We start from the raw sequence: 12,595 nt of genomic DNA on the forward strand, positions 1-12,595 counted from the left end.
ACAAAGTCACCGCGCCCCACCCTCCCACCCCCAAATGTCACACACAAAAAAATATTTCATCTCTCTTCAGCTGTTCGACTCACCAGACTGAATCCGGCAAGGCTCGGGTTCTCCCAGGCGCAACGGTGGGCTCAAGCGATGCCCGGGTCACTTGCGTCACCCTCACTGGATCGAAATGTGCGCACTCCGCCGACCGTGTGTTGTGGATACGCTGGAGCAAAAAAGGCGGACGGAAAGACTTCAGCTTCAGCCGGCACCTCAGTAACCGGATTTGCAAGCCGAGTGTGACACAGACCGCGAGACCTACACGACTGCAGGATGCGATAAAGGTGGGACAAGTGCACTGCAAATTAGAGTCTGACGTCATCTACGATGTCTTCAGATTGCCAATTTGAACGTTTAATAGAGAGAGAGAGAAGCGAGCAACAGACATTTTTTTTTGAGTACAGAACCCCCCTTGTAGAAATGATGCGATGTCTCCCCCCCCCTTTGCCGGCGCCCGCTAGAGCGTGGCCATGAGGCAAGCGATCACAAACACCGCCGCCGACATTACGCCCCCCCCCTCCTCCTCCTCCTCCTCCTCCCCCCCCCTCCCTCACGCAGTGGATCCACACATCATTATTAACAGCATCTTGTAGGAAGTCAGGATGAATCAGTTGGATAATTTTTGACGTCACTCGAGAAGTCATGCGGAGAGTTCAAGCGGCAAACCGCCCGACAGCCCCGCTTCGCGAGGGCGGCTTGGCCGCATCCAGTGAAGGGCTCACCCCGATGGCGCATGGATTCACAGATTTCCGAGGCGAAGAGCGCCAGCGTTACGGCGACCGCTGGCATAAATGCAAATTGCAGTGAAACCGATTGCGCAGTCCCGGTGCGGGCCTCTCGGCCCGTGCCCACCCCCCCCCCGAGTCGTCCATGAACAGGCGCACCTCTACCTGAATAACCCGGACCATCCCTGTGATGGAGAGAACGACAATGAATAGAGTCGTCGACCATTTTGTTCATTGAGGGCCATAAATAGAGACGTATAATTTGTGCAGGCAAACACAGGTGCAAAACTCCGGGATGACACGCCTCACCCCCCCCCTCCGCCCTGCCCCACTTCCAAGTCAATCGAAGTTACCCCACGTCCATGTTGAATTCACGATCCTCCAGAGAATAGATGACAGTACATCTTCCCCGTACATCCGCATCGAAGAAGAGTAGCACGTGTACAACCTCACTACCACTACTACTCTCTTTGAAGCGGGGCGGGCTGTGTGCAATCCTACGATGGCAGAACAGGAGGGAGGGAGGGAGGGGGGGGAGGGGGGGGGCAGGATCGTGGAAGCCACGCGACGGCGCTGATAGAAAGACCGCTACTACTGTCATGAAAGACGAGCTCTTTTCTGTAGCGACCCGCTGCACCCTGCGCGGGCTACGATGAGATGATTGCCCCTTCAAAGACCAGGAGCGCGGTAGTGACAGACGACAACCTCATCGTGCAGACCCATGGAATGCTCAGGAGTTTTGGGTACGAAGACATTTGTGTAGAAGTGAAGCCCGCCGTCCCAACAAGAAATATGCGAGCGAATCGGACACGTATGGGATGCGCAGCAAGAGCGATGCTGATCGTTCGATTAGTTCGCTCCGACGCTCGATCGAGGAGAGAGACTTCGCACAACTTGAAGTGAGACGGGGGGAGAGAATGTCGTGAAGGTGAGAGGGACGGCCCCTCCGAGAGGCCTCCTTTCTCGACTTTAATCGCTCCCCGTCACGGTACCACGACTCCCGCCCCGAGGCCTTGGACACCATCGCAGTTGAAGGGAGACGCCGCCATGAAATAATGAGTGTAACAAAGGAGAGAAAAGAAAGGAGGGGCAAGAGAGAGAATGAGAAGGATTGGAAGGGGGCGATAAGGGTGGTCCCGAGTGAATGCGCGCGCACAAGTGCACACACACACACACACACACACACACACACATACACGGTGAACTGAGAGCGCGGTGGTCTCAAGATGCCTTGATCCTCCTTCACAAATGCGACAGCAGCGGTGGTCATTAAGCGAAGAGATCATCTACAGAACGTGACACCCTCTCTTTGTTTCATTATCGCAGCCCTTCGCACCCACTGCTACATCTGGTGATAGGTTTGGATGCAGCAGACTTCATGTAAATTTGTCTGTGTCGCTGAACGCGGTCGTTCGCCCTCCCTATTTTGTGTCCCCTCTTATTTTTCCTTTTTTTATACGTTAGTTGACTCTTATGCACCTCGGCGAGACAAGAAGAGGTGGGGGGGACGGAGGAGAGGGAAAAGGGTGAAGGCACGCCCCCTTCTCTTCCCTCTTCTACCCTCCTCTCACCTCTCCCGAATTCGATCATTTAATTCGCAGGAGGGGGGGTTGATGATGATAATTATACGCCTTGTGCTCACGGGTGCCCCACATCTCGGCGGCGCGAGTTGCCAAACGTGGGAAAGAAGGGAGTGGGAGATGGACCAATAGAGTTCAACGGAAGAGAAGAAACGATCATGCATCTCCAATCAGGTCAAACACTGGATCGAGGCACACCGTAAGAGAATCCCAAAACAGAGGCCAAAAACTGCAAAAACCCCACGTGCATGGGAAAAATCTCAACTCTCACTATTCCAGGGATTGTACCCCAGCTGTGCCGTTCGAATCCTCGCATGACACTTGAGCGCACCCCTCGACTGCACCTGCCCATGTTCGTCATGGGTGACGCGGCATCAATGCTTCTTCATGCGCTTCTTGTGGCGGGACTTCTTGCTGCGCTGCTTTCCGTCGCCGTGCTTGTATGGTGCAACACCCTTCTGTGCGCGCGCCGCTGCCCGCCGCTCCTTTGAAGCCTCGCGGAGCTTGCGCTGCTTGAGCTTCTTCACAACTCCTGCCTGGATTTTCTTTTCGCCTTTCTTGCGCAGCTCGCGTGCGCGGGCCTTGACTTTGTCCGCATCGCGCTCCTTCCTCTCCCGCTCCAGACGGCGCACCTTGCGCTGACGCTGCAGGATCTCGGCCTCCTGACGCTCTAGGTTTGATAGCTCGTTCTGGAAATGGTTGACTGTCACCTCCGCCTCCTTCTCGTACAGTCGGCGCGCTTCCTCGTCACGCCTTTTGCGCTCTTCACGGCTAAGGCACCACTCCCGCTTAGCCTTTGTCGTCACCTCGCTGAGAAACCCATCGCCGGTGGCACCGTAGCGTTTCTCGGTCTGGGCAATCTTCTCCTCCAGCTGCTCAGCCACCAGTTGCGCGCGCACCTGCGGGAACACATCGTCGATATCCTTCGTCGCCTTGGCCAGCAGCGCATCTGGCACATCTCGGCGCTTCACAGTAGCCACCTGGTGCTCGTTGATGGTACCACTCACCGAGAGGATCTTGCGCATAATGTTGGCGTCCTCGACCTCGTGCACAAGGGACACCGCAGTGCCGGTCTGCCCAATGCGCGCGGTGCGCCCCACGCGGTGAATGTAGGCGGTAAGGGTGGGCGGCAAGTCGTAGTTGAGCACTGTGGCCACCCCTTGAATGTCAAGCCCACGCGACGCTACATCCGTCGTGATCAGGTACCGTACCTCGTTACGCGCAAATTTCTCGAAAGCTTGAAAGCGCTCGTCCTGGAGCTGATTGCCCTGGATCTCGGCGGCAGGCAGGCCCAACGCGTTGAAGACGAGTGCCAGCCGATGCGTGGTGGTGCGGTAGCGGCAGAAGATAATCGTCTTGTCCATTAGGTAGTTCTGGCAGAGGGCAACGAGGTAGCGCGTCTTGACCCTGGCGATGTGCTCCTGTTCGCTTTCCGCGGCGACCGCGCCTTCCTGGGAGTCCCCTACATCGTCAGTTGACGCCCGCTCTGCCCGGCGCCGCTTCTGCCGCAGACGCTTTTCACGCGGTGTCTCACCGTCCCGTGTTGCTGTCGATGCTGCAGCGTTGGCGGCGGCATCTCCACTGTCGATGGGGGACGTCGACGCGGCGGTGGTAGTGCGAATGCGCACAAACTGTTGGCGGAGCTTCGACTGCAAAGCGACGTGACCGATGTCGATGTTGACGGGCTTGAAAAGATGCTCCTTGGCAAACATGTCCACCTCCTCTGTCATGGTCGCAGAGAACATGAGCACCTGGCGCGTCTCTTCTGGGACGTGGTTTATGATGTCCAACACCTGATCTTGTAGAGTGACGGTAAGCATTTTATCACACTCATCCAGCACCAGCACCTCCACACCGGTGAGGTCAAGACCGGCACCGTCCTTGTAGTTATGGATGTAATCAACAAGCCGGCCAGGGGTCGCCACCAGAATATCTGGCCCGGCATCCAGCGCGGCCTCCTGCGCAGCGGGCGCGACGCCACCAATGACCAGGGCCACCGACAACCCCGAGGTGAACTGGAGAAGCTGACCTAGCATTTCTTGGCACTGCACACCAAGCTCCCGTGTTGGCAACAGCACAATGGCGCGTATAAAACGACGCCGACTATTCAGCGCGGTTGCCTTTTGGGGCTGTCGAGACAGGAGGAGGTGCGCTAACGGCAGCAAGAAGGCAGCGGTCTTGCCGGACCCCGTGACGGCTCGCGCACACACGTCGACCCCGCGCAGCGCCGCTGGAATGGCCTCCGCTTGGATCGGCGTGGGCGCGATGTAGCCCAGGAACGACACGGCGCGGATTAGAGCCTTGCACAACCCCAGCTCCAGCCACATAATCTTCTCCTGCGTCTGCTCACTGCCCTTTATGGTGACGGCAGCTCCCGCGGCCCTGGCGGCGCGCCCTGGCGAGCTCTCTTCGCCGCCTTCAGGCGGGATCGCTGAGGAAAGCCCCGACGGTGGAAACGCGAAGGACGAGGAGGTGGTGGCACCGTTCGTCAGAGGTGCTGCCCGCGCCACGCCGCGCCCACCCGTCAGGTCGCTAAAGAACAGAGACGTGCTCTCCGAAAGGTCATCAGTTGCCTGCGCAGCAGAGTTGATACTCCGCGGCGTAAGTGCACCTCTGCCGCCGCGACCATCCCTGCCGCGGTACCTACCAGGAGCACCCCGAGGGTGCTGCTCGCCGGCGCCCCGGCCACGATTTCCAGGAGAACGTCCGCGGCCTCGCATGCCGTCGAAGAAGCAGGTGTGTGTGTGTGTGTGTTTGTACGTTTCGTGGCAATCACGAAGAGAGGCGCGAGGAACAATGGGGAAGAACTACTGCGCTGTGAACCACCACTACGTGAGTGGCGGGGGGGGAATAAGTAGGAGAGGGAACCGATGGGGCTCATATACGGTAACGGTAAACGGAATCACACACACACACACAGAGAGAGACCGGGGAGGGGAGTAAAGTGGATCGACAGGTGCGAAAAGAAAAAGTACGGCATCATACCATGGACGTCGGAAGACGAAGCGCACACACAAAACACCGACAAACAGTTTGTGTGCTTACTCGCACATACGGGCCCACGCAGACCACAAAGCGGTGTGCCCCCTCCTTCTCTGTGCGCGACCACCCCTTTAATCACCGCGGCTCAGAGGCTTAGGGGGGGGGGGGGGACAGCGAGTGGGGTTGAGAAACTCGCTGTGGCTTTTCTTTGTCGGTCGCCAGGTACCTAGGCGAGCGAAGGCATAACGTTCAGTCTACCAATGCATACGCACACGAAAAGTACCACAAAAAAAAGGATAAGAAAATAAAAAGAGCACAGAACAACTACACAACGCATCCACACAGAAGTTGAGAAGCAAACGACAAAGGGAAAGCACAGGAGGGAGGTCATGCACACGCACTAGGCTCCCAAAAACATATGCCGCACTCTCTCTATATTTTCGTCGACTTCCCACTCACACACACCCGCGTCGCGCTTGGTGCTCACGTCTCCCTCATTCTCTTTTCTTTGCGATTCTCTCACTCCGGTTTCAGTTGCCTCGTATCCTCCCCCGAAAAAAAAAAAGCACGGACACGAAAAAGAGGGCCTCCTAATTCGAATCCCCCTGCCACCCCCAAAAAAAAGACTCAGCGCACCCCCATCTCGGTTCGCTGTCTCACATGTGTACACACACACGGGGCGAGGAGAGAGGCCTCGGGGGAAAAAAAGACCAACAAAAAATTTGTACGAAGGGGAGGGGGAACGAGGTGAAACTCGAGGTGAATAAAAAGTGAAAAAAAAACAGCAAAATTTGGGGGAGAGAGTCACTACAAAAACGTGGAGAGAGTGACCTCGAAACAACACGTAAAAAAAAAGGGAGGAAATGAAGAGGAAGGTGAAAAGGAAGAAGCGACCGCAAATCAACGCTCAGCACACACACACACACACACATTCATACACAGAGGAAGGAAGGAAGGAAGCACACGTTGACAAATGAAGAGGGGATGATCTTCCACGCTATCCTGCCGGACGTCCAGAAACGAAAAACAAAATGTGATTTCCTCGGCAAAAAAAAAACAGAAAGTAAAGGAAGTGAAAGTCATGAAGCAAAACGAAGAGGAAAACAAAAAGAAAAGCGATGAACAACAGGGGGAAAAAAACGTGGTTTTGTGTGTGTGTGTGTGTGTGTGTGTCGAGGCATTTTTTTTATACAGAGCATCGGGTTTGTGGGGACGAGGGGGAGGGGAGGGGAGGGCATTGGCCGCGATGACCCTCTGCTCAAATACGAGAAAAAATAATTTTTCGAGAACCAGTTTGGCTATATATAAAGTGGGGAGTGAACGCCTCGTTAAAACGTTACACGCGTATTACGTTGATGGACGACTCGAAGACACGGAAGAATCAACGACAAGGAGCCAAGAATGCCTATCTGCACAGCGCAACGCGAACTTTTGACGCACAGACTCGCACACACGAGGGGAGGGAGGGGGGGAGGGGAGCGAGAAACACGCAAGGATGTGTACGCTTGTCGGCCCGTGTGTGGGTATATGGGTGAATGAAGAAGGGAAAGCACGGTTGCACTGCGTTGAGTGCCATCCTTCCTCCCACGCACTTCGGCCATATTGTTACCAAAGTGAAAATCCGAAGCGAAGAAAGGAGAAGGAGAGCCGCGCGCGCGCAGACACACACCACCACCGACTGTTGTGTATTACGCACCTCGCCCATTTCTCGAAGACCCACCACCCCCTCATATACGTCACTATGTATCCCTCTTTTTCTTTCCGACATAACGGCCTCGCGCTACCCCCTCCCCTCCCCCCCCCCCTCTCCCCTCGTTCCTCCGCAGGTCGCTCAGCTCGGGCGAACACTACAACGGTGCCCGCTGGAGGCTTTCTGCCCTCCCACCCACAACGCGGGAATGAGGACCTGTGCGGTCATCGCAAATGGGGAACCACAAAAAGGGGTGGGGGGACATCGTAAAGATGGAGGAGGAGCAGGGTGCAACGCCAGCGAGTCACGGGGCTCATCATCACACACGCACCACCCGTGTGCAAACAAAGAAACATATGCATAAAAATACACAGAGCAAGAACGTGCCGTTGCCCCATAAATGCCAAATGTGTGAGTGAGGCCCAGTGCGCTGCAGAACAGCTTCCCCTTACACTATGCACCACCGATTTGAGAGATGAGCGCAGCCTGTACAGCACCTTACGTCCATACACATACATAAAGACAAATACACGCATAAAGACAGACACAGTGAAACCATGCATCAAAAATTTATACGCCAACGCCACACATCTGCTTAAGGTGTCTCCACCACTTCGTTGACATGGGCCGGAAAGGCTGGAAGGCCTGTGCGTGCGTGTGCGTATGTCATTGTGGTGAGTTGAACGGTTCCTGTCACTGCCCTACCCCCCCCCTCGAGGAGAGAAAAAAGAGGTCAGCAGCCCAGTATAATCTGTTCCTCTTCTTCGGTGTCCGCCTTCACACCCCGACGCCCCCCCCCCTCGGTTATGTCTCACCCTGCTGTTGACATCCTTTGGTGCAACCTCATCCCCCATATCCTCGCTTTGTCCTGTTGACTTGGCGTACGGGAAACGGCGAAGACGACAACCCGCGTAAGTCAACACTGACTTGAACGCGTGTCCCCGTGTTCCGCTGCCAACTCCGTTTGGCCGTTTGATGCCGCTACTACACCTACCATCACCCTCCGCCTGTGTGAAGGAAGAACAAGAGGAGGGAGAAGTACCGACGGAGGTGAAGCAAAAATCTACGTAAAAACAGAAAAATCGAAAATGAAGGGGGAAAGGGGGTGGTGAGAAGCAAGCCAGCAAGATGAAAGAAGAAGTGAAGTAACGCGGTGTGGCAAGGGGCGGGGTGGAGGGGACGGCAGTTAATTTTTCCCACACAGACGCACACCAAAAACAAAAAGAGGGAAGAAACGTCATCTCCTTTTGATTTGCGGGCAAACGCACACGCGAGGAGGAAAAAAGGGGGGAAACCCCGAAGATGTAAAAGAGGGATCCTCCACAAACACACACACACACACATGTACACACCTCCGATTGTGTGTGTGCGTGTGTGTTTGTTTGAATCCTACCGAACTGCCTCCTCCCCCCTTCCCCTCTTACCACGCTGGACACCACTGATCGTCCCTCTGGTGCTCGTAAGGGGCTGTGCACTACTCTCAGACAAACAGTGCGCGGCCCCTTACCGCAAAGCAGACAGAAATACACGGCAACACCTACAGTGGAGTGGAGGGGGAAGAGAGTAAGAGGCCCAACGGAAAATCTGTCGCATCTCGTGCTCACTCATGAAGCCCAAGACACCCACAAAGTGGGTTGAGAGACGCGCACCCAAGCCGCTAATATCTTACCTCCCCCCCCTCGGCATTTACTGCGATACCGCGTAGTTCGTGGTGTTTACCCAATCCTCCTACCAGAGAACAGCACATCGGAGATCAAAGACCATCTCACCCTTACGCGCACTGGGCGATACGACCCGTCATGTCGTACGGGTTGTGCCTGTACTTGGACGGCTGGCCTTGGCTGCACGTGGCCGAAAAACGGCAATCACAGAACTGATTGTCGTGCATATTCTTCATGTTGTAAAGGCTGACATACGACGATCCCCTGCTGGGAACGTGGGATGATGGCTGTTGTGGCGGCTGCGTCGCGTCACCGCACTCGGAGCGGCTATACTCGCTGTAGGAAGAATAGCTCTGAATCGCACTATAGGGTGACTGGTACACCTCACTACGCGTGTTGTGCTTCGGCAGAGAAACCATCACAGTGCGGCGGCGGGGACGCGCTGTCAGCGGGCTCGGAGTAGACAGCCCAGAAAGCCCCTGCGAATCGGACGTGACATTGTCAGTGAGGGAGTTGCTAGACGACGTGTGGGACTCAAGCATGGCAACCTTTTCCACGGGTGCACCGTCGAGGCGTTGCAGTCCCGTAGCCTTGAGCAGCTCGACGTTCTTCACCTCCGTTTGCAACTCGTGCTCACCATGTGCAAACGCGCAGCGACCGGCGTACGGGCATTCTTCTCCCTTCGAAAAGAACTGGCAAAGGCTCGTCTTGTACTTGGACGGCTTTACCTCAGCATGTTTGTTAGCCTTCGGCATTTTTTTTTGTATGTGTGTATTGGGGGAAGGGGAGGGGGAGGGGGAGGCGAGGGGAGGGGACAGCAGCAAAAGATAAAACTAGAAGAAAGAAAAGGGAAAAAAAGGTGAAAGGAAAGCGCGCAAAAATAAAAAAGAAGAAACGGGGAGGCGGGGAGGCGGAGAGAATGGTCTGTAGAATGATAAAAAGCGCACAGCTGAAGAGAGGGGAACACGCAGGTGAGTGTGTGTGTGTGTGTGTGTGAATGTCGCAGATATGTATGTGCGTACGTACGTTCGTGTAGGGAGAGAGAAAAGGGGGGAAGGAGGAGGAGAAGAGTTGCCGTGTATATGCACATGAAGTGTGAGTCCGTGGACTTTCCGAGTTGGTTCAGGGGGGAGGGGGGGAGAGAGGTGAGAGAGACTAGATGGAAGCACTACGGAAGTGAGCCGATATCACCTCCCTTTGGTGTGAAAAATGAGCAGCGGCGGCGGCGGCGGTGCAACCCCACAGATTGATGCAAAAAAAAAGGGCATAACATGCACATTGCCCAAAACGGCCTCATTTGACAACATCTACTCTGTCCCGCCTTTGGTTGACTTCTGTGAATGACTTCGGTCGCACCGTAGGGGGGGGGTGTACAAGATACACCTACAACGGCTCAGAATACTGAAAGAAGTCAAGACTACAGGTAAGGAGTCTACCTGCGCATCCAGCTCAACGTTTGCACTGTATTTTTATTGCCTCCACACCATTTTTTTTTCTTTTCGGGGTATATTACGTCGTAAATAAGTATTTGTGTGCTGTGTGTGTGTGTTCGGATGGGTGGATATGTGTCGAGGCTACACAAATGTTTTCCTTGACTTCGCTCGTCTACAAAATCAGGAAAGCAGCAGCAGCAAGAGAACAGGGGAAAATGTTTTTCAGTAAACTTTGCGCCTCCCCCCCCCCTCGAAAAAAAAAGGGGGGAGGAGAAAGAACAAGACAAAGAAACGCAGTCAACTACATACGACAAAACCGACGGATCCAACGAAGAAACACTGAGCGAGTGACGTGGAAGGCGAAACAGCCAACACTGAAACACAGGAGAGGGGGGGATGAGTGCAAAAAGACGGCAAGGGGAACATGCCGGCCACCACGAGAGCGACTCAAGAACAAAAAAAAAGTCAGCGAACACCAGAAAACTATGAGAGAAAAAACCTCCTCAATAAGAAAGCGCACACATGTGCACAGGGACCTACACAGACACACGCATATGGCTATTCGTCGCATCGGCGTCTCTGAAAGTCCTCGCGTGTGCGAGATGCTGGTGTCACCTTTTTTCCCCTTTGTTCCTCTCTCCATCTTTCTCGGTTTCTCTTTGAGCATATATATATATTGTGTGTGCCCAACTCTCGAATAAAATGACATGAAGGAGAGAGAGAGACACATCCGTGCTGACTAGGCGCCTTGCCGATTGCCCAATCCTCGAGACTAATACGTGTATATTTTTTATATTTGAAGGAGGGAGGAGCGAAGGGGGGGGGGTAAAACAATCAAGAAAACAGAGGGCTGCTGCTACTGCTGATGCGGATTATGATGATAAGAAGCGTAGTGCTGAAGCAAGTAATCTTGCGAACACTGAGTTCTCGCTGCAGCCCACCGCTCACCCACCCTCCTCTCCCCCTTTTTCTTCCCGCCTCGCCTAACTACCCTCCTTCACTGGAGTTTCATGAACGACTCAACCTTTGCATGCTGCGGAATGCACAGAAAAATCAAAAAGTGAAAAGAGTTCCCTTGCAGCCGCGCGGGAAGCGTGCACACATAAATGCCCAGAAATGTACACGGATACGTCGAAAGTGATGCACAGTCGATATGGTGTATGCTCAAACGCGATGAAGAAGAGGGAAGAGGGAGGGGGCTAAGAGGGGGGGGGGGGGGGGGAGCATCAAGGGGATCGCTCGGTTATCTGAAAGCTCATCGGACATGTCTAAGCCCCCTCCTCCACCTTCCCCTATCCTCATCTTCTCCCCCCTCTCCCCCTCCCGTATCGACACATATCAGCACCGTAGTCCCTTGAAACAAAAAACACCATACACACAAACAACGCAGAGAAACACAAAATACATGGAGGGTGTTTATCTGAACAGTGCAAAAAAAAGGGGGGGGAGGAGGGGGGGTTGAGAGATCCCTCCCCCCTCCCCTCCCGCCGTCACCCGCAAGTTTTGCAGTGACGTGACAGTAGAACGCGCGCACACCCACATATATGCAGCCCACAAGTCTTCCAGTTGTGTGTATAGACCCTCGAGTCTGATGCACTCCTGGACCTGGGAGGGGAGGGAGAGGGGGCAGGGGGGGGATCCCTGTTTGGACCAACGCTTGCTAGTGCAAGGATCACGATGGAAACACGTAATGCAATGTACGACGCCATCAGCGTTCGGCAGCCGCAGCCCCCTCCCCTCCCCTCTCGCCGCAGAAAGAGCAGGTATGCCTAGTTGTCTGAGACAGCGATTCTGTTTGAAGGCGCACATGCGCATGATGGCCCCCCTTATGAACACACCTCGACGACTCCCTCCCCCCCCCCCCGACGTCTCGCTGTCGATGATGGAAACAGAACGGGGTCAGACCGCGGGGAGGTAACACGCAAAAAAAAAAGGTACGTCGCGGGTCCGCACGCACGCAAAGTGAGACTCAATGGCATGTATTTCTTTTCTCCCTTTGAACATGCGCACACATGCGGAAGACATGAATCAACGGAAGAAGAAAAGAAAATAAAAAACAAAAAAGCACAAACACACACACACACACACACACAGAGAGACGAGCACGCATACACATGCCTGCGACCATCTCGAAGAGGGGGGAACGATGGAAGAACGTACTTGTCGTGTGTGTGTGTGTATAGTGAAAGGAGGAGAAGGAGGGGGGGGTCGAACAATCACACTAACGGAGAAGCGCTATGCACGTTTAGCCCACACGCCTGCCAACTTAAAGCTCTTGCTGCACCGCTGCAGACACACGTCTGCATGGTTGGTCTAGCGGTTTGTGCTCGCCATTTGCCGCCTTCCTAACTCCCATTAATACTCCCACCAAAATGATCGATGCACACGGGTATATATATATATATATCGGTGTGTGTGTGTGAGTGTGTCTGCAACGAGGTGGGGGGGAGAGGTGAAGAGGGGGTCATTAAGAGAAAAA

General features: G+C 54.5%; 2 protein-coding genes across 2 annotated transcripts; both read right to left on the minus strand.

Moving 5' to 3' along the window:
• Window positions 1-2,724: 2,724 nt before the first annotated feature.
• On the minus strand, window positions 2,725-5,070 carry JKF63_06051 (uncharacterized protein; the record flags this gene model as incomplete). Its single annotated transcript, XM_067902003.1, has 1 exon — window positions 2,725-5,070. One exon carries the CDS (start codon window positions 5,068-5,070, stop codon window positions 2,725-2,727), a length of 2,346 nt encoding a protein of 781 aa, XP_067758350.1.
• Window positions 5,071-8,793: 3,723 nt separating this feature from the next.
• On the minus strand, window positions 8,794-9,438 carry JKF63_06052 (uncharacterized protein; the record flags this gene model as incomplete). Its single annotated transcript, XM_067902004.1, has 1 exon — window positions 8,794-9,438. The coding sequence occupies one exon, from the start codon at window positions 9,436-9,438 to the stop codon at window positions 8,794-8,796; it is 645 nt and encodes a 214-aa protein (XP_067758351.1).
• Between the last annotated feature and the right edge of the window lie 3,157 nt (window positions 9,439-12,595).

The sequence above is a fragment of the Porcisia hertigi genome, chromosome 15, assembly GCF_017918235.1.
Source record: "Porcisia hertigi strain C119 chromosome 15, whole genome shotgun sequence".
NCBI lineage: Eukaryota > Euglenozoa > Kinetoplastea > Trypanosomatida > Trypanosomatidae > Porcisia > Porcisia hertigi.